The 24,620-nt window shown below is 44.9% G+C and overlaps 1 protein-coding gene and 1 pseudogene across 6 annotated transcripts in view; one reads left to right on the top strand and one right to left on the bottom strand.

Annotated features, from left to right (window-relative positions):
* Nucleotides 1–7,713, top strand: part of Arhgef3 (Rho guanine nucleotide exchange factor 3) — a 295,751-nt gene extending 288,038 nt beyond the window's left edge. For all 6 annotated transcript variants that reach the window (XM_048420871.3, XM_085687791.2, XM_048420870.3 and 3 more), the window contains 3 exons: nucleotides 1,502–1,672; nucleotides 4,179–4,365; nucleotides 7,226–7,713. In XM_048420871.3, the coding sequence (XP_048276828.1) occupies nucleotides 1,502–1,672; nucleotides 4,179–4,365; nucleotides 7,226–7,572 (705 nt within the window). In that variant the 3' untranslated portion in view covers nucleotides 7,573–7,713. The remainder of the gene's footprint in view (nucleotides 1–1,501; nucleotides 1,673–4,178; nucleotides 4,366–7,225) is intronic.
* On the bottom strand, nucleotides 5,565–6,299 carry LOC125391548 (S-phase kinase-associated protein 1 pseudogene; annotated as a pseudogene).
* Nucleotides 7,714–24,620: the final 16,907 nt, after the last annotated feature.

Below are 24,620 nucleotides of genomic sequence, written 5' to 3'. Positions count from 1 at the left end.
GAGCCTATTATATCTGTGGTGAGGACCTCTCTATCTCTCCTGGGCACTTGCAGGGAACTCAGCTGTCCCAGTGCAGCTAGTAAATAGTTAAGTGGTAAGAAGCCATGGCCATTACCGCTGAGGTCTTCATCAAAGGGATGCGTGGATTCCACCATCTGCTGAAAACATAGAAAGGTTAAGGAGTGGGACTGGAGAGATGGCTCAGAGGTTAAGAGCATTGCCTGCTTTACCAAAGGTCCTGAGTTCAATTCCCAGCAACCACATGGTGACTCACAACCATCTGTAATGGGGTCTGGTGCCCTCTTCTGGCTTGTAGGCATACACACAGACAGAATATTGTATAGATAATAAATAAATAAATATTAAAAAAAAGAAAGAAAGGTTAAGGAGTTAAACCATTAAGCAACTGTTCAGATGCCTCCCCTTTAATTTGGATCCATTCAGTTTTATTCCATTTGGGTTGGTTCGGTTTGGTTTGCATTTGGTGGTGAGTGTTTGCTTGGGATTGGTTTCTTGAAACAGGATCTCATTATGGACTGGCCTAGGAACTTGCCTTGCAACTCAAGCTGGTCTCAAACATTCTCCTGATGGTCTTTCTGCTTCAGCATCCTGAATGTTAGGATTATAGGCACGTGAAACATCCAAGACTACTTTCTATCACTGCCACTCAGATAACGCTATGCATCACTTTAGATTTGCTCGTGTCTTAGGTAGGGTTCTGCTGCTGTGGTAAACACCATGACTAAAACCAACCTTGGCAGAAAAGAGTTTATTTCACCTTACAGCTCATAAGTCCCTAACCGAGGGAAGCCAGGGCAAGAATCTGGAGGCAAGGACGGGAGTAGAAACCTTGGAGGGGTGCTCCTTACTGTCTTGCTCCCCATAACTTGCTCAGCCTGCTTTCTTACACAACTCCGGACCACCTGCCCAGGGGTGGCACCACCCACAATGGGCTGGGCCCACTCACATCAATCAGTAATCAAGAAAATGCCCCATAGGCTTGACTGCAGGCCAGTCTGGCAAGGGCATTTCTCTATTGAGGTCCCTCTTCCCATATGAATCTAGCTTGTGTCAAGTTGACAGAAGACTAGCCAGCATAGTATATGATATATATATATATGCTTAAATTATAGACAAATCTGATAAGAGTATATTAACCTTAGCTGGATACTGTGGTGCACAGTAAGCAGGTAGATCTTTGCGAGTTCGAGGCCAGCCTGGGCTACACATAGCCCAGAACATATAGCCCAGAACATATAGTTCTAGTATAGCCTGGACTGCATAGTGAGTTCTAACACAGTCAGGGCTTCATAGTGTAAAACTCTACCCCGCCACACAAACACACAAAGCTTTGTTTTCCCCCTTCCCCACAGTGGCCACATCAGTAGCTCTCCACACTGGGCGCAGCAGTGTCTGTATAGCCTTGAGGCGGACTCTAAGCCTGTGGCTGTGGGTGGCTGGCTTACCTCCCCCCTTTTTTTACTTTTCTTTGTTTCTATAGATAAACATCATTCAGGGTATCGTGGCAGAAATCAACACCAAGACTGGGGAATCGGAATGCCGTTATTACAAAGAGCGGCTTCTTTACTTGGAAGAAGGTCAGAAAGATTCCCTGATTGACAGCTCAAGGGTCCTGTGTTGTCATGGCGAACTGAAAAATAACCGGGGTGTGGTAAGTAGTTCCTCTCCCCAGGGCCTTACCCTGGTGCTTCCCCTGCCCCTACCTCCCCGCCCCGACTCCAGCATTTTTTCTCTGTTTTTTTTTTTTTTTTTTTTTGTGATGTTAGGAGTTTTACCCAGTTACTGCCACTAGGCAAGCACTCTGCCACTGAATACATTTCCAACCTTCTCTGTGCTTCTTTTGGATTGTGAGACAGAGTCTCAATTAAGTTGTCCCGACTAGCTTCAGAGTAGGATGAGCCAAGCCACACTCCTGCCTCAGCCTCCCCAGCATCTGGGATTATAGGCAGATACTATACATCCCTGCCGAAGAGAGCAAGCGAGACCTGATGGCACAGATCCATGATCCCAGCTTCTTGGGAAACCGAAACAGGAAAATCTGAAGTTCAAAGTCCATCAGGGCTGCAGAGAGAGTATGATGCCAGCCTGATCCAATTAACAGTTCCCAGGTCAACCCGAGTACGTAGTGAAAACCTGTCTCCACAAAAGTATTTACCTTAGAAGACGTTGATTAAACTTAATAATTTAAGAGACAACCTTTCGGCTTATGTGAGCACGTCTGGAATTACCCCTTGTTGTTGGGGAGTAGGTTGCATAGCCTCTCATCAGGACTCCTATGGATTCAGCCATACCATTTGTAACGGCGCCACTGAGATCCTCTGAAGCTACTGTATGTGGACCTGCATGTGTGTGAGAGAGTTACTGACTGCCAGAAAGTGATTTCCAGGAAGCCAGAGAGGACTTACATGGGGGAACACTTAGTTCCTTGAAAGTTCTTTCTAGGAAGTCTTGAGAAACAGGAAGAAGCCTTGCTCCCCAGGAGGCAGCCCAGTTCTCTTCTCATACGCCAGTGCCATGGCCTCTCTGATGGGGTGGCAGAAAGATGACCTTTACAGGCCCCGGAGCTCGGAGAGTGAAGACAGCAGTCGGGGTGGGAGGTTTGTTGGGTTTGGCTCTCATCAGAGGTGTGAACATTATTATGAACAAAGTCCTGTGTCAGGAAAAAATGGCACAGAAGTGAAAGCAAAGAGAGTTGATTCTCAGTGAGGACTTATAAAAGATGGATATTTTAAAAACATTGCCCAGACAATCCCGGTTCAAACTGCCTGCCTCAGCTAGAAGGACAGGTGTAGAAACAAAAGTTCCGAGTCCAATGGCCACCCCTCTCTGCTCTATCCTTAAAGGGATATCTTTAACACATTTCTACCTCCTGGGGGGGCTGGGGAGGGGAACCTGGAGGGCCATTAGCTTATTTTGTGCTTTGCTGTTTTATGATCTTTGAGCATTTTAAAACCGTTATTGTTTGTTTATTTTGAAACAGAGTCTTCCCCAGGTGGCCCAGGTTTAAACTTGGGCTCAATGTATAGCCCAGGCTAGTTTTTGCAATTCCCTCCACTTCCCCACTGGTAGGATGACAACTGTGTGCCCAGCCAATCTTGGATTGTGTGTGGTAGGAGACGTGGCATGCCTTTTTTCCCCCGATAGTAAATCACTGGTGATGCGGAATGTGCTTCCCCTACTCAAGTCAAGATTCTAATGTTGACTTTCTACCCATCCCCCTGCTGGTGGCCTCTTTTAGGAGTCCTGGGTTGGCATCTCCACATCTCCCTCAGAAATCCAGAGCCCAGTATCCGAGCTGCGTCATTCCACCTTAACTCCTGAGCATTTCCAAACCATGAGAAGGGTCTGGCACTTGGGGTTGAACGCCACCGATAGGCACCAGCACCACACAGGAAGCTAGCTTACTTACTCTCATTATGTGATCTGAGGCACGCCTTCATTTCTAAGACTTTCTGCCCCAGCTCCACACAGGCTGCTTGCTTTTATGTACAATGCCTTCATGTTTGAGATCAGCCATCCACTCTGTGCACAAGCTCTCCAAAGAACCCGGGTGCGGATGAACTTACTGAGAACATACAGGTCATCTTTCTCTGATTCCAGCAGTGCCCGTGTCCCTCTCTGATGAGCAGAGTCCCAGCCAGAGTTGCTGGTTAAAGTTGATGATCAGCCCAGTGGTTGAAGAAACATATGATCTTATGGGTTTTGGAAGCTAGAGTTATTATTAGGCTTTGATGTACAGTCTCATCCTTCGTAGACTATTAACTTGATCTCTTAGAATTGTATCAAAGCCAGGAGAGCACTGATTCCGTTTCATTACCCTGTCCATTCTGTTTCCTTATTTTTCTCTCAGTCGAGCTGGAGGCTGTATGCATATGGATAGGTTGTGAGCTGTAATGTAAGTAGGGCTCTGGTTACAGTTAACTGTAGAAAGCCTCACTCCAGTGGGTCCCGAAAGAGGAAGCTGTATTAAGGCAGTGAATATATGTATCTGGAAATGCTTCAAACCTGCCCACTTCTGCTTTCCTAGAAACAGATTTGCGCACACACTCATACTCCACTATGAACCCCGTTCCCGGAGACCTCTTGCACAGAGGCCCACAAATCCACCACTTACTAGACTGTCGCTCAGGACAATCCCATGGACTCTTTTCTTCCAGAAACTCCATGTTTTCCTGTTTCAAGAAGTGCTTGTGATCACTCGAGCTGTCACTCACAATGAACAACTCTGCTACCAATTGTACCGGCAGCCCATCCCTGTGAAGGACCTCATGCTGGAAGACCTGCAGGATGGAGAAGTGCGGCTGGGCGGCTCCCTGCGTGGGGCCTTCAGCAACAATGAGAGAAGTATGTGTAGGTAGAGGACTGTGGAGGCATAGTGGACCATTTGAGCATAGATACGGGGAAGGAATGGCTGGCTGGGGAAAAGAGAACAGCCCCAGCCTTGAAGCCAAACTGTGCTCCAATGCTGACTTTTGACTTCCTGATGTGCAATCAAGTTCCACCTCTGTGAGCCTCAGTTTCCCATTTGTCTGCTTTTCCTTCTGGGATTGCTTTGAGCATTAAGTAGCATCCAGTGCCTGAGCCCGTCCATTGCAACTGCAACTGGTGTCCCTTTTGCTCCCTGGCTCTGTCTCCTACTGCTACATGAAAGTATGCTTAATACCGTACAGTCTCCGTGTGGTTGCTAGCTGCCTAGTGTAAGGTGTTGTGGTTGTTCCGGTGTAGTTGCTGAAGAGACTTGAGGAGAATCAGCTAAAGCCCAGCTACCATGGCCCAGCATGGGATTGAGTTTGAGGCCAACCTAGGCTTTGTAGTTGAGAGCCTACCTCAGAAGAAAACAAAAGCAAAGTGAATGATGAGCCGGGGTATGTGTTCACCTGCTGCTCTATTCATGGGCATTTCTAATACAAGACTTTTTTTTTTTTTAAGTAAGTGTCATTTTTAATTGAAAAGCTAACAAATGTCTAGGTACAGCCCCCCTCCAAAACCAAAATCCTAGGCAACATATTCAAAGCTGATATTAAAAATTAAAGGGGACGGATAAGACAAAACAAGTCCTCAGATCCAATTAAGAGAGCCCAGCTGTTTACAAGCTTACCAGCAGCAGAGGCTGGAACACAGCTTAACAACCCCACTTGCGACACTGACTTCAAGTTCCCTTGTTCCAGTTTCCAGCTCATGAACAAAGATCATGTTTTATTCATTCTATTTCAGAATACTTCTCATAAGTTGTTTTATTTACAATGCCAACTTTCAAAGGCTCACTGAAGTTAACTGGCAGAAATCACTTTACAGAAAGAGGGAAAGCCCAAAATGCCACTTTCCACAGGGTTTTATTCAGAATACTGAAAACAAAACAAAAAAAACAAAAACAAAAGACCTTCTGCTCATAGAAACTCAGCCATAGGTCAGATCTGTACTGGAGCTACACATGCAGTGAGGACGAGACTTCGTTTGTCCACTGTTCTATCATTAACAATTATTTTTTAAATAAATATTTATTTATTTTATGTGCATTGGTGATTTGCCATGGGTGTCGGGTTCCCTGGAACTGGAATTGCAGTTGTGAGCTGCCATGTGGGTGCTGGGAATCGAACTCAGGACCTCTGGAAGAGCAGTCAGTGCTCTTAACTGCTGAGCCATCTCACCAGCCCCTAACATTAACAATTATAAACAGAGTAGTGCAACTCTCTAGTGTTACAATGTCAGGCACAGCACTTCACTTCTCTTCACACTACTGGTTCTCCTTGCGTACCTGGGCCTCATCCTCTTCAGTAAAGCCCTTTTTGATATTGAAGGTTTTATGAATCTCCTCAGGAGTTTTCCCTTTAATCATATTGGCCACAATCTTGCATGTGACATCAAGCAAACCTTTGATGTCTAAGTAGTTTTCAGCCAGAATAAGTTCAAAAAGTGTCCCTTGGTCAACTTTTAGGGATATCATCTGTCCGCTTTTCTTTGTTCTCATCATCCTCAGGAAGAGGAGGCTCATCCTTGTGATGGGTGCACCACTGAATGACCTTTTTTTAGAATTGCTGCATTAACATTTGCTAAAAGAACAGGATCATCATCTCCCTTATCATCCATTCCCAAATCTTCCAACATGGTCTTGATAGTCATAGATTGTTTGGCAATTTCTACATCAACTTCAAATCTCTCTCCATTAGAACTCTGCAACTTTATCAAAGGCATGGTACTCATTCTCAAGACCATGGGCCCAAGGCTGTCAGCAATCACAGAGGAGGTATAAGGAGGACAAGGCCACTCCTAATACAAGACTTTTTTTAAAAAAAAAGATTTATTTATTATATATACAGTATTCTGCCTGCATATATGCCTACATGCCAGAAGAGGGTATCAGTTCTTATTATAGGTGGTTGTGAGCCACCATGTAGTTGCTGGGAATTGAACTCAGGACCTCTGGAAGAGCAGCCAGTGCTCTTAAACACCAAGCCATCTCTCCAGCCCCTCTAATGCAAGACTTAACTAAATAAAGGAAATGACCATGAGAAGCCATGATTTCAGCCTCTGTCAGACATTGTTATGCAGTAAGCACTGGTTTAGGTACTAATGATACACCAAGACATTACCATTTTGTTCCTATGGAGTGTACGGTATATGATGGTCAAATATTCCTAATGCTGGCTAGAAAACTAAAACCCTAGGCATAGTGATCTTCATCCCAACACTTAGGAGGCAGAGGCAGGTGGATCTCTGTGAGTTTGTGGCTAGTTTGGTCTACATGGTGAATTCCAGGCCAGCCATAAGTACATAGTGAGACCCTGCCTCCAAATAATAATAATAATAATAATAATAATAATAATAATAATAATAATAATGGACTGGAGAGAGATCGACAGGCTATTCCTCTTGTTTTTCTGAGAGGGTCTTTTGAAGTTAAAATGTAATCACGTCACTTCTCCCCTTCAGTTTCCTCTCTCCAGCCCCTCCCATGTCCTCTCCAATATTCTAATATTTCGGCAGCTGTAATAGCCAATCCCTTGAGAAAAACTGAGCTAGGCCTGTGCCACTCTAGTCAGCCGGGAGTGGCATCAGGGTAGAACTGAGTCCTGCATCAGTAGGAGTCACTCTGCAGTCAGCGGTGTCTGGCCTGGGACCGGGGCTTAGTGCTACTCTGTGTGGTATGGTTAGCCTGACAAATACCTACCCATTGACTCTCCTCTCGTCTGTTCTTCATTTCTAGTTAAGAATTTCTTCAGAGTCAGTTTCAGAAACGGATCCCAAAGTCAGACCCACTCACTCCAAGCCAATGACACCTTCAACAAGCAGCAATGGCTCAACTGTATCCGGCAGGCCAAAGAGACGGTTCTGTCTGCTGCTGGGCAGGCTGGGTTGCTTGACTCTGAGGGACTGCTGGGTCCTGGCACTGACAGCGGGGAGCCACAAGGAGAGACAAAACTGGAGCAGATGGACCAATCGGACAGTGCGTCGGACTGCAGTATGGACACCAGTGAGGTCAGCCTGGAATGTGAGCGAATGGAGCAGACAGATGTGTCCTGTGCAGACAGCAGGCCAGAGGAGAGCGGCTGACAGAGGGCTGCACCCATGTCGTACCTGCTCGGGATTCACATTCCACGCGGACAGTCTGGAGAGGCACGCTGTAATACTTCTGTGCCCGTGCACATGTGTCCCTTGTGTCTGTACCTCGCCCCTCGTACTGCAATTGCCAACCACTCTGTGTCAGCTGGAGTCCGCAGCCACCCTTCCCCTGCTGCTCTGTCTCATAAGTGTCCAGATGAGTGGAGAGGGATTGGACAAGTTACTCTTGAGTTGTCCTACTGGGTTTTTCAAAACAGAAAGGATCTCTAAACTACTGTTCTGTGTGGACTGCGTTGATAAGTCCTTTTGTCCCATGCCTCTCTAGTGCTCTGTAACTCCTCGACTCAGTAGCCGAAGACCTGGAATAGAGAGAGAGCTTTTCAGAGTATTGAGATGGCATTCAAATAGAAACCTTTGGAAAGTCCAGCCCTTGAAGTGAACTCGGGTTCCATGTTATTCAGCCAGAAAGCATGAAAACATCTCTGGGGGTTTCCGAGGTTTGACTCTGCAAAGGGGGGAGCTCTGTTTGAATGCTGTGCAAGTTGAATGTGATAATCTATGAAGACATGAAACAGAAGTTGGCTTCAGTAAGAGCCAAGACGAAAGCAGCTGCTGGACAGGCCTACAATGCCAGCACTTGAAAGCAGGGACAGGAAGACCTGGAGTTCAAGAACAGCCTTGGCGATATACCAAGTTCTAGGTCAAACTGAGTTTCATAGTGAAAACAAAAGCAAAAAGTTAAAAGTAGCTGCTAGTTCTGAATATTCAACTAAATTGGGAGTGGCCATGGGAGCTGTTTCTCGGGGCTAGCGACTTGACAAAAGGAGTCCTTTCTAGCCTGCAACACCAGGAGAGATCCCCAGGGCCAGGGAAGATCTGCCAGGGTTCTGAGTCCTGTCTGCATTATGTTCATCTGCCTCAGTCGCTCCTGCTCCGGAGTGGTAATGACGTCACACAGAGAGGGTGACCGCACAAGGGACTCTGTTTATAGACGTGAGAGAGAAGGACTTGGGAGTGAGAAATGTGTCACCATCCCCGAAGCCTCCTGTGGGAGCCTCCAAAGTTGTTGTTAGTCTAGAGGGTCTCGGGATTTCCTGCTCTGCTTTTGGGCCCTGAGTTTGCGTCTCTAGTTCTTGAGCTATAATCAGAATGGTGGTTAATCCCTCCTGAGGCCAATTTCATTAGCTCTGATTAACTAGGACCAGTTAGCTAGCCAAACTGGAAAGTTCTGTGTTCCAGCCTTGATTTACAGAGCAAGGATGGATAAAAAGACCTTGAAAAGAAGTTCACAAAACACACTGACCAGCTTTTTGCAAGTGTAAATACTTAGAGGACCCCACCAGCACTAGGAGTGGTAGGAATTCTAAATTATTGCCAAAAACGTTTCTTCCTGTTAATTTCTGCATCTATCAGGTTTACAGAAAAGAAAGCAACATACAAAATGATCCCTTTATGTCCACGTGCCACGTGCACTGAAAGAAACTGTGATGAGAGTTCCCAGAAGAAAAACAAGGTGTGTTACATTATTATATTTCAAAACAAATGTTATGATCAGTTCTACCCTGTAAAGCATATCTCTGTATTTATAGATTTTTACCATGGTGAATTTTTTTTTATTACAAGTTTATTTAAAACCACTTTGTTTCTTAAGTAGCTGATCTAGCAAGTGAACCTGCTGCAGACAGATGGAGAGAAGGCTGAGACAGGATTGGATGAGGGAGGAAACCGGAGCTGTTCTCTGGAGAGCCGCTGGCCACTCTGGCCAGGGAGTGGAGAAAAGGTCTCTGTCAGGGTCAGCCTGCGGAAAGAGCATGGATGAATGTTTTGGTGAAATGGAGACTTTTTGTATAATGGCCTTAAACTTTTCTGGAAGCATTTCAAATAAATTGCATTAAAAGTGCTTGCTTCCCCTGTGTACCGTGTGTGCTCAACCACCATCAATCAAGGTTGTTCTCTTAAAGGGCGAGGGTTTCTTTCTGAAGTTTTGCTTGCGGTTTTCCAAGTACAAACTTACCATAGAACAGGAGCTTAAATAAATGGTGTGATGAATTGACTAAAGCTGTTACGGAACACACATTTCTAAAGTCTGTTTCTTCAAGCATTCTGCTTTCGTTCACTTAGTCATTTATGTGTGTGCACGCGTGCGTGCATGTGTGCGTGCGTGTGTGTGCGTGTGTGTGTGTGTGCGTGTGTGTGCGTGTGTGTGTGTGCACGAGCTAGCATAGGTGCTACCACACCTGAGCGGAGGTCTGAGGACAACCTGAAGCACTTAGTCCTCTCCATTCACTATGTGGGTTCTGAGGATGGAACGCAGGTCATCAGGCTTGGCATCTTGCCAGCCCCCGTTTATTCATCTTTAGTAACGGATTTCATCTGTGCCCTTTACAAAACCAAGTGACCAGTTGCAATTGTCACAGAAGTGTTAAGTCTCACTGCTGATACAAGAGACTGTTGGTGAACTTTAAGCTGACAGGCGTAGTGGTGCACGCCTGCAATCCCAGCATTTGGGAAGCAGAGGCAGGAGGAATACCAAAAGTTCAAGCCCTCCCTAATCTCTAAAGTAAGTTGCAGCCCAGCTGGGACTACATGGTGAGACCGTGTCTTGAAACAACAAGGAGAAGAAAGGGTAGAGGAAAGTTTCATTTTTTTTCACATTTTTTTATTTAAATTCAAAGTTTATTAAATTATAAAAGTTTCCATTTCCGCCCCTCCTCCCACCACCCTCCCACTCCCCCCACTCCCCCTCCTCCTCCCTCTCCATCCCTAAGAGCAGTCAGGGTTTCCTGCCCAGTGGGAAGTTCAAGTTCCTCCCCACTCCCTCCAGGTCCAGGAAGGTGAGCATCCAAACAGACTGGATCCCAAAAATCCAGTATATGCAGAGGAAACAAGTCCCAGTGTCATTGTCAATGGCTTTTCAGAAAGACTCCGGGCCAGCCACATTCAGAGAATCCGGCCACATTCAGAGAATCTGGTTGGATCACGTGCTCGTTCAGTCCCAGTCCAACTGGCCTTGGTGAACTCTCATTAGATCAGTCCCCTTGTATCAGTGGGTGAACGCACCCCTCGCGGTCCTGATTTTCTTTTTCATGTTCTTCCTCCCTTTAAGTTTGTGCTGGGAGTTCAGTCTACTTGTTCACTGAAATAGTTCTTTTATTTCTCAGAAAGTAGTTTTTCATGAAAATACTCAACAGGTTTAAGCTCCTAGTGACTGGTTCCAACAGTTCAATAAGACTAATGGTTAGTTTTGCCTTTATATGTTTCTATCATGTTCTCTAGCATACTGTTAATTCCTAGATTTGGTATAGTATTCACATAAATGGTAAATTCAATTTTTTTTTCTCAATGGAAAATAAAAACGACTCTGCCTGTAATTCCAGCACTCTAGAAGTCGAAGCAAGAGAATTATGACAATTGAAGGCCACACTGGGCTAGATAGTACCAGGTCAGTCAGCTGCATAGTTAGACAACCCAAAAGGGAGAAAGAAAAGTCCCTTTGTTATTTTTATCTTCCCTTTGCCCTGTCGGGGTCCTTCGGAGCCACTTAGGATGTGTCTGTTTTGCATTCCTACAGTGGAATTGGCTTGTTGCTCCTGGAGGCTGTCTGTATCTTTACTAGAGTGTTGGTTGCTTGTGCTGACATTTGGAAGAGTCAGTACAAATAACAGAAGGCTTACATGAGTTTCAGTCTGCTCTGAAGATGGTACATTTCACACAACTAAATATAATCCGTATAGTCAGGCACAATGAAAACAGCCAGAGCTGGCAGTTTGGTGCAAACTTAGAATGTGGTTTCAGTTTCTGGGTTGTGGTCATTGCTGTCGACTGCTTCGGTTTCCATTCCCAGAAGTCTCTAGCAGCTAAGAATGCGAACTTCTCAAAACGACACTCTTGTTTCAGTAGACACTGCGTGGTGACAGGAAGCTGCAGCCCATCTTGGTGAGCAGCTTGTTCGACTTTACATCCTCTCCGCATCTACTTTTAACTTAATTTCCCCCAAAGCCTGAGCACCACCAGGAAGACCTGGTTTTAGAGAATGGCCATGCAGAATCGGAAGAGGGTCCCAAGGCTATCTGTAGGAATCTTTTGATCCAGTGCACAGTGAGAAAAGGTGACTGTATCCCTCGAGTCTGTGAAGGCAGACAGGTTTTTGGGTTTTTTTGTTGTTGTTGTTTTTTGACACAGGGTTTCTCTGTAGCTTTGGAGCCTGTCCTACAACTTGCTCCTGTAGACCAGGCTGGCCTCGAACTCACAGAGATCCTCCGAAGGCGGACAGCTTTAAAAACATTACATCGCACCTCTTCAGGAATGGTTGGTCTCCCAGTCAGCAACCTAGATAGCAGTTTATCAATTAGCCAAGAGGAACTGGTGTCCTTGTTTCCTTTCTGTTGCTGTGATAAATACCATGACCAAAAGCAACTGGAGGAGAAAAGGGTTGGTTTCAACTTACAGTTCCAGATCACAGTCGGTCACTGAGGGAAGTCAAGACAAGAACTGAAACAGAAACCGTGGAGGAATGCTGGGTACTGACGCACTACAGACTCACGGTCGGCTAGCTTATGTAGCTGAGACCTGTCTGCCAAGGGGAATGGTGCCACCCATAGTGGACCGGGTTCTCCCACATCAACTGTCAATGAAGACAATCTCACACAGACTTGGCTCCAGGCCAATCTGATCAGAGCTGTTCAGCTAAGGTGCCCTTTTCCTGGGTGACTCTATATCATGTAAGGTTGCTGCATGAGCCCCTGTCAAACACACATGCACATGCACACACAGGAAAGCATGGGGAGAATATTGGAGATACAGAATGTGAAGGGGGAAGGAGACACAAAAGGGTAATAGAGTGTTGATGTGGGATGCTCCTCTGTAGGCTGTGAATATGTTTTATTACCATTGGTTAATAAAGAAGCTGCTTTGGCCTATGGCCAGTTTGGCGGAAAAGCCAAACTGAACACAGGGAGAAAGAAGTCAGAGTGCAAGAGATACCAGCAGCCACCGGAGAAGCAAGATGTGAGGTAACAAGCCACAAACCTTGTAGTAAAATATAAAATAATAGAAATGCTGGGTAGTGGTGGCACACGCCTTTAATCCCAGCACTTGGAAAGCAGAGTCAAGAGGATCTCTGTGAGTTCAAGGCCAGCCTGGTCTACAAGAGCTAGTTGCAGGACAGGCTTCAAAGCTACAGAGAAACCGTGTCTTGAAAAACCAAATAATAATAATAGAAATGGGTTAATTTAAAAGTAAGTGCAAGTCAGTCATAGGCCTGAGCTAACAGGCCAAACAGTATGTAATTAATATTAAGCCTGTGAAAGGTTATTTTAAAAGCAGCTGCAGGGCCAGGTGGGGTGAGAAGCCTGTAGTTACAGAGTGTGAATGTGATCAACACACATTCCACTCATGTATGAAGTACAGTGGAGCTGGGGAGACGCTTACCTGATTTAGTGCCTGTCTTCCAAGTGTGGGGACTTGAGTTTGGTCTCAGAACAAACGTAAGGTGTTAGTGACATGATCTTGTAATTCTAGCACTGGGAGGCGGGAGACTGGAGGATCCTTGGAGCCCATCTAATTAGTGAGGGTCAGGTTAATGAGAGACTGTCCCAGGGAAGGTGGATAGTGTTCCTGGGGATGGCACCCAGGGTTGTCCTCTGGCCTCCACTTGCATGTACACACACACACACACACATATAGTTGAAGAAATGTCACAATGAGGGGACAGAGGCGTTGGCTCAGTGGATAAAGGGCTTGCCATACAAGCATGAAGACCTGAGTTCAGATCCTGAGCACCACGTGAAATCCTAGCACTCAGGAGGTGAGCCCACAGCGGTATGTGTCTGTTCCTCAGCACCCGGGGTGGGGGGTTGGAAAGGAATCCACTCGCCGGCCAGTCTGGCCAGTATGGGAAATTACAGACTGAATGAGAAGTCCTGTTTCAAAACTTAAAATGGAGAGCAATAGAAGAAGACACCCAACCTGACATCAACCTCTGGACTTCATGTGATCAAGCACATTGCCTTACACACAAATTTTTGCCACAATGAAAGCCATTACTTTGTTTCCTTAGTATACACTAAAGAAAACAGCAAAGAACAACCCTTGGCCTGAGCCTCTTATTTATTGTGATGTGTGCATACATACTTTAGGCACCTTCTCAATAAAAAAGAGTCTGGATTTTCCGTTTTGTTCATTGGGTTAATTGTGTGTGTGTGTGCGCGCATGCATGCACACACACGCAAGACAAGGTCTTTCTCTAACTAGTCTGGAACTTGCTTTGTAGAACAGACTGACCATGAACTTGAGTGATAGGGGAGTTCAGCCAATCACATTCTGTCCATGGGGCATGTTGCCCTAAGGCAAAAGTTTACCTATAAACCTCCTGACTCTGACTCTGAACTACAAGATCAAAGGTGTGCACCACCACACCTAGCCCTCCTATGTGCATTTTTTAATTGGATATTTTTCTTCTCAGATGTTTTTATTTATTAGCATTGGGATCAAATTCAGGGCCTAGTGTATGCTAGGCAAGCACTCTACCACTGAGATACATCCTCAACCCCTATTTTTATTTTTTAAAAAAGTCCTTTTTATATCCTTTTATCTTGTTCTTTTCTTGGAAGGACATCCTGTTTTCTAACCCCGTGTGCATTTAGGAGCAGGTGCCATTGTAGTGGTTGTTGCTGAATGTTTTCCCCCATTTCGCCATTCTTCTTGTGCCTGGAGCTTTGCTGTGCCGAAACAAAGGCTGTGTCTGCTCTAAACATCCACAGCTTGACTGAGTGTTTCCTCTTCAGGCATTCTTTACCTAGGAATGATAGCACTTGCCAGCGATCGTTGGGAGGGTTAACTGTGCTACTCTAACTGCCGGTAGCTAGGCCGTATGTCAGATCCTCTTGTGTCTTCTCTTTGCTGACGACACTTAGGTACCTTTGTCATCTCTGTGGACGTCATCTCTATGGACACCTTTTTAACTGAAGCTTCTGGTTGGCTTGTCCAGATATTAATGTCTGACATATATTTGTATGACATAATAAACATGTATGTACATGATCGTCATTCATGTCGTTTCACCCGCATCCCATTTTCATGTTGGGTTCAAAGTTATGAAGAACTTCAGAATTCTCAACAATGAATTTTGTGTTTGCTTCTTGTCCTTGTGGAGGGACCATTTCTGAAATAAAGTGTCTTTCAAGAACAGAAGCAAAACACCTTCTGAACCAGATAAAGCTAAAGAATTCACCACCCAGAGACCTCTAGTCTGAATGCAGAGCCCTAAAAATGGAGCTATGTGGGGAAAATAGGAAAAATTTACTAACCTGTAATCCCAGCATAGACGGAGGCAGGAGGATTGCAAGCCTCAACTATAGAACAAAATCTGTCTCAAAAAACAGGGTTCAGGGCTGGAGGGATGGCTCAGAGGTTAAGAGCATTGCCTGCTGTTCTAAAGGTCCTGAGTTCAATTTCCAGCAACCACATGGTGGCTCACAACCATCTGTAATGGGGTCTGGTGCCCTCTTCTGGCCTGCAGGCATACAGAGAGAATATTGTATACATAATAAATAAATAAATATTTAAAAAAAAAACAGGGTTCAGTGCTGTAGGTCAGTTGGTAAAGTGCTTATCTAGTCTACACAAAGCTATGAGTTTGATCCCCAACACCATGTATCAGTACCTGCTTATAATTCCAACACTAGGGAGGTGGGTCAGAAGTTCAAGGCTATCCTTGGCTACGTCAGGAGTTTTATACGGATTGTAGGGCCAGCTTTGGCTGTGTGAAATCCTGTCAAAATAAATAGATAAAATAAGTGGAAGTTGGAACTGAGAGTTCTGGGAGACGGAAGCAGTTACAGTTTCCATGATGCAAGAGAAGAAAGAGTACCTGTAGGCTGTCACACTGGAAGTGAACATCTGAGAGAAGCTGCAAGTCTGTGGGGGCCAGGAAGTCAGGGAAGGCAGAAAGATGGGGAGACAGGAATTAAGGGGTGACAGGAAATCACGGAAGGCAGGAAGATGGGGAGACAGGAAGTCATGGAAGGCAGGAAGGTGGGGAGACAGAAAAGTCGGGGAGACAGGAAGATGGGGAGATAGAAAGATGCAGAGACAAGACGATGGGGTGACAGGAAGTCAGGGTAGACAGGAAGATGGGGAGACAGAAAGTAAGGGGAGTCAGGGAGACAGGGAGCTGGGAAGACAGGAAGATGGGGAGACAGGGAGAATCCAGAGGCAAACATGTCCTCCAAAGGCACACGCTCCCAGTGATCTACTTCTACTCTCTAAAGCTCCCAACTCTGATAGCACACCAGGGTCTGAATCCAGGTATTTGTGATATAAAAACAAAAGAAATTGAGAAGAAAGGCAAGAGGGTCTGGTCATGCCATTACTCTGTTTTCTAACTTAACTAAAACACAATCTGACAGGACAGCCAAGGAAACAAAGAAACCCTGTCTTGAAACCCTGTCTTGAAAAGCCAAAATATCCAAAAATAAACAAAACAAAACAAAACAAAACAAAAAATTCTGAATCCAAGCCAGGGGTCACAAAAGCCTGTGATTGTGAAGCACTAGTGGGGTGCAGGAGGGAAACTGCTGTGAGCCAAGGTCAACCTGGATTGCATGGCTAGTCCCCCAGAAGCCAAGGCTACCTAGTAAGAACCTGTCTCAAGGGACTGGAGAGGCAGCTCAGTGGTTAAGAGCACTAGCTGATCTTTACAGAACCCAAACTCAATTCCCAGTGCCCATGTGGTGGCTAACAAATGTCTATAGCTCTAGTTCTATAGAATCTGATGCTTTTTTTCTGGCCTTGCTAGGCACCAGGCACACAGCTGGTGCATAGACATACATGCAGCAAAGCATCTATATGGGAAAAAAAATCTTTTTAAAATGTTAAAAAAAAAAGGGAGGGGGGAGGAACTTGAACTTCCCACAGGGAAGGAAATCCTGACTGCCCTTAGGGACAAAGAGGGAGGAGGAGAGGGAGGGGGGAGTGGGAGGGTGTTGGGAAGAGGGGCGTAAATGGAAACTTTTATAATTTAATAAAATTACTCTAAAAAAAAATGTTAAAAAAAAAGAGCCTATATCAAAAAGAAAAATAAAAAAAAGTCCAGGTTGGGGGGGTGGCGCAGCAGTTAAGAGCACCTGCTGTGTTTCCTGTGTGATGATGAGGGCTCAGATTCAGATCCCAGCCCCACACAGGAAGTCAGGCACCCACAGATGCTTCTAACTCCAGCTCCAAGAGATTCAGTCCCCTCTGCTGGCCTCTGTGCACACGCAGACACCTGCATACACATAAACAAATCTTTTTTAAAATTTTCTTAATTTGGCCAGGCAATAGTGCTGCACGCCTTTAGTCCCAACACTCCGGAGGCAGAGGCAGGTGGATCTCTGTGAGTTTGAAGCCAGCCTGGTCTACGGAGCGAGTTTCAGGACAACCAGGACTACACAGAGAAACCCTGTCTCAAAAACCAAAACAAACAAACAAAACAAAACACTTAATCTATAAATCCATTCATGAGATCAGACCCCTTCCTCATCCTGCCAGCTTCCCAGACCTCACCTCTGAACATGACTATATGCAAACCAAACCTTTCACGGAGGAGCTCTTGAAGCATGTGTAGAATTGAACACCACTGCGTGGTGAGACAACCCCAGGGCTGTCCCCGGAGACCCACAACAGTGACCGATCAGTGCACTGATGTGAACACACTCAGTGTTAGAGAAAAACTGTGGAAAAGGATTGGAAAGAACTCATAGTTCTGGGAATCATGTCCTTTTCCATAAGCCAACCTAGAAAACTATCATAGCCCAGGCACCTTGTGTGAGCTACTCAGAAGGTTTCCTGGTCCTGGAGGAATAATTAGCCCTAAACGCTACTGCAATTCTGCTTAACAAATCTTAAAGATCAAACAGTTTCCAAGTTACTGTATTCCAAAGGAAAGTCTAAGAATATAAAATAAAAAAGTAGTCTCTCATTAAAATCCACAATGTCACCATGCAGTGGTGGCCTCACGCCTTTAGAGGGAGGCAGGCGGATCTCTGTGAGTTCAAGGTGAGTTCCAGGACAGCCAGGTCTACAAAGAGAGACCCTGTCTCGAAAAATAAAGAAACAAACCCACATTGTCAATGATTCAATCAGACTCCCAGGTATCGTGAGAAAACTACAACACACAAAATTCACCGGCAGATAAGATCATTAAAACAGCTGCCACCCTTAGCAAGAAAGCACCAGATAATCATCTGTAGTATGAGCCCCACAGACTAAGCTCAGTCCTCAGAACCCATGATGGGGAAAAACAGACCTCAAAAGTTTCTCTCTCTCTCTCTCTCTCTCTCTCTCTCTCTCTCTCTCTCTCTCTCCTCTCCCTCTCACAAGCACACTACATACACATTAACTAAGAAAACAAGGAGCTATTCCCTAATTTTAATGTTAAACATAATAGGAAAAAGATTGCTACAAATGAAAGCTACCATGAGTGAGGTGTGAAGTGCACTGGGTGAATTTAGAAGACAAGATACTGCAGGAGAAAATGTTGGTAGAAAAGGCAACAAACTAGCAAAACACAGAAGACAGTTTTTCTGCTTTTTGTTTTTTAATGAAAAGAGCTGAGTTGTGGGGCAGCTTTAGGTACCCAAGCTTGCATGCAGAAATGGTCTGCAGTGGAGTAAGGAGGGGAGAAAAATAGAAAAAAAATAAAACATGAAGTAGTGAATAATTTCAACCTCTAAACCGCAGATCCAAGGCACTCAGTAAACTACATATACAGAAGCAGGATGAAAAGGTATCTAAGTGGGCGAGAGAGATGGATAAACAGTTCAGAGCACTGGCTACTCTTGTGGAGGACCACAACTGGGTTCCTATCACCTATATGGAAGTTTACAACCATCCTCTATTCCAGTTCCCGGGGATCCAATGCCCTCTTGTGATCTTGGCTGGCACCAGACATACATGTGGTACACATACAAACAACACACACACATAAAAATAAATATAAAAATAAAAATGAACTACTTAATTGTACAGTTACTTCACCAATGTAAGATGGTATAGTCAGTGTGAAAAAATACAGAAGATTTTTGCATCTTTGCATAACTGCAAGGAGTAACTTGAGTGGGGTGGGCAAGCGAATGAAAAGAAGACATATGTACAGAAAAACGGGGATCAGGGGGCCTGGGCTCTCTGGTGGGGAAACCACAGCACCCCAGAAGTTCAGGGTATCTATTGTACAGTTGAACAGAGGGGTGGTGTTAACACATACAGATAAACAAGGAAGCAAAGTTTATAGTAACTGGAGGCTGTGCTTTTATTTCCCGGCAGCCTAGTCCCAAGTAATCACACAAAAACTTATATTAATACAAACTGTTTGGTCTATTAGCTCAGGCTTATTATTAACTAGCTCTTAAATTAACCCATTTCTATTATTGTGTATTTTGCCATGAGGCTTGTGGCTGGTCGCCTTACATCTTGCTTCTCTGGCAATGGCTATTGGCATCTCTCCTAATCCCCTTTCTCTCTCTCTCTCTCTCTGCTTGGGCCTCCCATCTGGCTATAGTCTATCTTGCCATTGGCCAAAGCAGCTTCTTTATTAACCAATGGTGATAAAACATCATCAATTTATAAAACAACATCAATTTATGAAGTACAAGGAGGTAGGGTTGGCTATCTGAGTAGGAGTAATCTCGAGGGGCGCAGTCTTCCAACTGTAAATGTGTGACAGGAAACGCTATGATGGACATTATTTTCTGCCCACACCACCAACGTCCACACATGGCTCAAGGGAAAGTCTTGGCATCCCTCTGAGCCTCACTCCAGGGTGGAGATCTTGCCATTTCCCCATAAGTCTGAGGCTAAAGTCTTGGACATGGCTGTGCCCATGTCAACAGCACACATGCACCCAGGAGTCCACACAGAAATTCTTCAAACAAATTAAAAATAGAACCACCAGATGGCCCTGTAAGCTCACTTCTGGGTAGGTAGCCAGCATTGAAAGCAAGATTTCAAAAAGGTATCTGGAAAAATCATGTTCACTGAAGTTTTTTTTACAGTGGACAAGGGATTTAAAACAACTCAGGTATCTACCATGAGTGAATGGGTCAACAAATGTGGTCTATACTACTCAACATGTTTTTCCTACTCAGCGTTTAAAGAAAGAAAATTCCAAGATGCTGCAAAAATAGAGCTGATCTGAGCACGCTGTGCTAAGTGAAGTAAGCCGCTCAGGAAAGACCATGGCATCCCTCTTCCAGGGCTGAAGCCAAACAATCCCACACCAGTTAAGAATTAGGAGTAATAAAAAGGTTATTTATTTGAGGGGAAAAACTTATAGAGCACCATCCCAAACAACAGTCCTCTCGTCGCAAAGAGGAAACAGGGAGTCTAGCTACCGGAAAGGGAGCCAGAAGCAAGAGAGAGCGTGTCCAATTCCCGCTGCTTTTTAAAGTATAAGAGACCACGCCCCAGTGAACTGGTATCTTAAAGGCTATTGGCTGAAGGAGCGGAAGGAGCTTCTGCAGCACAGGACATTGTTAAGGTGGTGAGAGTCACAGGCACATACCAGAGAGTGAGGGGCTGCCAGGTGCTGAGAGGGAATTTGGGAATTGGATGGATGCCATTTTAGTTTTCTAAGATGAGAACGCTCAATGGGGCATGATGGCATACACCTGTAATTCCACCACTAGGGAGACAGAGGCAGAGGGATTTTGTAAGTTCAAGGTCAACCTGGACTGCACAAAAAAATGATTAGAAAGGGGGGAAATAGCATTCCAAAGAGCAGGTACATAGCAACGCAAATATGCTGAACAATATTGTGCACTTAAAGCTGATTTAGATGGTAACTGTTAGGTGTTTATTACTACAAGTGAAAATAAAAGAGAGATAAACCAGATTCTGTTCCAGATAAGATGGTGTGGACCCGTTCTTCCCTGTCCCTCCTACACTCACAACAACCACAAAGCCCAAGAATAACATGAGAAGCAACCATAGGACTCTAACAGGAGTCTAGGAAGACAGTTGTTTGGGATCCCTGGACTAGAAACAACTCGCTAACAGGGTAGCTCACTGCCCTCCTGCCTAACAGAAGGTGGCCAGACTCAACGTGGCCTGACCTTGGCTGGCAGCAGCCAACAGTCTGGGCAGACCCCAGACAGCAGCGCTAGCGGAGCCATGCACACTTGCAGTGACGATGAACTGGAGCCCTAAGAACATTAAGCTCTTCCCCCACACCCCCGAGAGACACCAGGGAAGTCAAATGGCACTTGCAAGCAGGACCCTGCCATACTAACGGCCCAGCATAGGGAACATCTGTTTTCTCCACTGGATTGAGAAACCTCTACCATTCCCAGAGAGAGCTGGGACCTGTGAGTCTGGAAGCACTTTTTGTCACCCAAAAGCAAAGGGGATGCTCCTACAACAAACGCCCACCCAAGAAGCCTCTTACCACCACCAATCTGATGGTCAAGCCAGGGAAACCCATTCTGCTTCCTCAGGCAGCACCAGCAAGGACAGGCTTGGGGAGCTCTGTGTTGTTCCATGCCTATTGTCCTAGCACTTCGAAGTGGGAAGCAGGAGTGGGAGACGTTCAAGGACATCTTTGGCTGTGTGGCAAGTTCAAATTCAGCCTGGACCACACAAGACCCTGTTTCAAAATCTGTTTAAAATTCTTTAAATAAAAAAAAAATCATGGGCTGGAGAGATGGCTCAGCATCAAGAACACTGACTACCCTTCCAGAGGACCAGGGTTCAATCCCCAGCACCCACATGGCAGCTCACAACTGCCTGCAACTCCAGTTCCTGGGGATCTGATATCCTCACACAGACAAAACACTGATGCACATGAAATAAGATTAAATAAAATTTTAAAAATCACATTAAAAAATCATACCCCAATCCTCCAAAATTGCAAGTTTAATGCGAAGAGACAATCAAGTGATTCCGACACCATGATGAGTTAAACACTGTCATCTACTAAACAAGATTCTAAGCCATCCATTGTCTGTAAAGGGTATAACATCAGTAATGGCCTTCTATGTAGTCGGCATCAGGACTGACCTACTTCAGGTCCTTTTACATGCCACACAAGTACTCTGAGCTACATTTTATTTTACATAGATTTTATTGTATATTGATTTTTAGAAACAGGGTCTCATTATGTAGCCCAGGATGTCCTCATATTTATGCTCCTCCTGCCTCTGTCTCCTAGTGCTGGGATTATGGGAGTGAACCACAATGCCCATCGTACAAATCCTCTTGAAACAGAAATTAGAAAATGTCAGCAAATAAGTAAGATCTACGTCAAGTACTGAATGGAAAGTGTGGGATTCAATAATCACAGAGGGCTGGCAAAATAACTCAGTGATAAAGCACACAGGCAAGACTCTAAATTCAATCCCAATTACTACAAAAAAATTATTCATGTAGATTCAATAGTAAGGAAATAAGGAAAGATGGCATAACACACAAACAGGGAACAGGACAACAGATCAATAGAGATTGAGCTGGGCTTGGTGAGAACGGGTTTGTAACTGCCGTATTTAGGAAGCTGAGGCAGGAGGACCACAAGTTAGTGACCAGCCTGGGCTACACAAAGAGACTTCGTCTCAACAGTAACAGAGTTTAAACTACAAAAGACAAAATATGTAAAGAAAAAAATGAGGCCGGGGTGGTGGTGGTGGTGCACGCCTTTAATCCCAGCTCTCGGGAGGCAGAGGCAGGTGGATCTCTGTGAGTTCGAGGCCAGCCTGGTCTACAAGACTTAGTCCCAGGACAGGCTTCAAAACTACAGTGAAATCCTATTTTAAAAAAAAAAGAAGAACAACAACAACAAAAAAAAACAGTATAAAGGGACCGTAATCTTTTTTTAAAAAAAATTCTATGTCGTTTTTTTTTTTAAATTTTGTGTATGTACATGTGTGTCTATACACCTGAGTGTGCAGAGGCTGAAAGACAGTGTCAGTTATGCTGCAGTTATCAACTGTTGTAAGTTGCCTGAGGCAGGTTCTAGGATCCACACGTAAGTCCTCTGGAAGACATCAAGTGCTCAACCGCTAATCAGTCCAACACTGTTCCTCTACGGCCCGTCAATAGCATAACACACACCCAAACGTGTGTAGCGAGAATCACGGAATCTGAATACGACTGGAGGTTACATCCTTGTTAACATTTAGATGGGACGGCATTCTGAAAATCGTTTCCATTGGGGGAAAAGGGGCGAAGGCTTATAGGACTTGGGTCTCTTTACGTTCCTTGTCGCAGCTGCCTATTTACAGTCTCTCAATAAAAGTTTCCGCTATGAGATGCCCCGGGGCTATGTGGAGGACGCTGGAATATTAGAGCCAGGTGAGGTTTGCTCAGGTTAGACTGGGGGCTCCCATTAAAAATCAAGTGTCTCGTCAATACTTGGTTTGTCACAAACTACAGCAGGCAAATATTTATTTTTAATTTTAAATAACATTTATAGAAGTATAATTTACACATGATCAAAGGAACATGTATTAAGGGACTGCCCAAGAGCTTCAGAGAAATGTTGAGAATCTTCGGCGGTAACTACAGTAAAGACACAGAACTCTCCCACTATCCCTGTGCTTTCCCTGTGTCCCCACCCACTCGCCCACTCCCACCTGCTCAGGCTCCCTCTAGAGTTTCTTGTGCCTTTTCTCCCTCATCACATTTTCAGTATTCTTGGAAGCTGTCACTTGTATCGGTCATAAGTAACATTCCACCGTCTGTCTATGTTGTATGTTTGCTCATTACCTGTTGGGTGACTGACCAGTAAAGCTGTTATGAATACTCATAAGCAAGGTTTATTGTACTTCCCCCTTCCCTTGAGAAAATACTCAAGAGTGCAGTTGGTGCGTTCTCGACACCAAGTATGCATGTGGCGAGAAGTGTTTTCCGAACTGTTTTCCATGTGGCTATGTCACTTTACATCCCAACAGCGCATCAAATTGTCCCGTCTCTGGTCTCCCTCCTCCGACAGGCATGTAATCACACCTCATAAGGTCTGTCTGTTTCCCTGATGGCTGATGATTCTGAGAATGGCCTCACAGACATGTAGGCCATTATACTTACGTTCTGGAGTGTTTGAATACTTAGCCATCTTTGCAGGGCTGTCCTCATCGGGTTTTTAAAAACAAGTAACGAGGGGGCTGTGCATCTAGCACCTGGTAGACCCCTAGCATGCACAGGCTTTAGGGTCCATACTCAGTACCGCAAAACATCAACAAGAATCCTGGGTCAATGAGATGACTCAGTGGGTAAAGGAGCTTGCTGCCAAGCCTGACAACCTGGGTTTGAACCTTGGAACCCACATGGTGGAAAAAGAGAACACATTCTTGCAAGTTGTCCTTTGAGCTCCACACATAAGTGCCCACACACATACACACACAAATAAGTCAGTTTTTAAAAGAATCCTTTTGGACCTTAAATCATGACGCTGTAAGTTCATAAGCAACAGGCAAATGATTGTATGGAGCTATTGTGACCTAACTTATCCCTCTTTCTATTGTCCCAGGCTCTATCCAAGAACTGTACCCAACTCAGAGCTCTGGGAAGAATCCTGCTCTGCCTAAAGTGTTATGATAGCAACACCGGAATTACTATATAAAACATTCACACACACATTTATTCATATAACTCTTCTGGTGAATTTTATTTTGTGACAGGGTATTTAGCCCTGGCTGGCTTGCAACTCATTATGTTCTCAAACACAGAGATCTGCCAGTCTCTGCCATTCCAATGCCGGTTTAAAGGGGCGTGTCACCGCAGTTTACTTCCTGGAATATTTAAAAATTCTGTCAGGCCAGGATGCATGAGCATCTGCTTTAATCACACACACACACACACACACACACACACACACACAAAATCTATATCTTATATATACACACACATGCATACACATATACTTATATCCCTATACTGGATGCGTGAATGCACACCTGAAACGCTTGTTTTGAAACTGCGCAGTGACGTGTTGCTGCTCTCTGCTGGAATATTTGTGCATGTGCTCTGGGGATCTGCTCAGCATCAAAAGACGGAAGTTCAGTGTGGATCACTTT

This window comes from Myodes glareolus, chromosome 5, assembly GCF_982192425.1.
Source record: "Myodes glareolus chromosome 5, mMyoGla1.1, whole genome shotgun sequence".
In the NCBI taxonomy this organism is placed as follows: domain Eukaryota; kingdom Metazoa; phylum Chordata; class Mammalia; order Rodentia; family Cricetidae; genus Myodes; species Myodes glareolus.
This window is presented reverse-complemented; position numbering and strand designations above follow the sequence as displayed.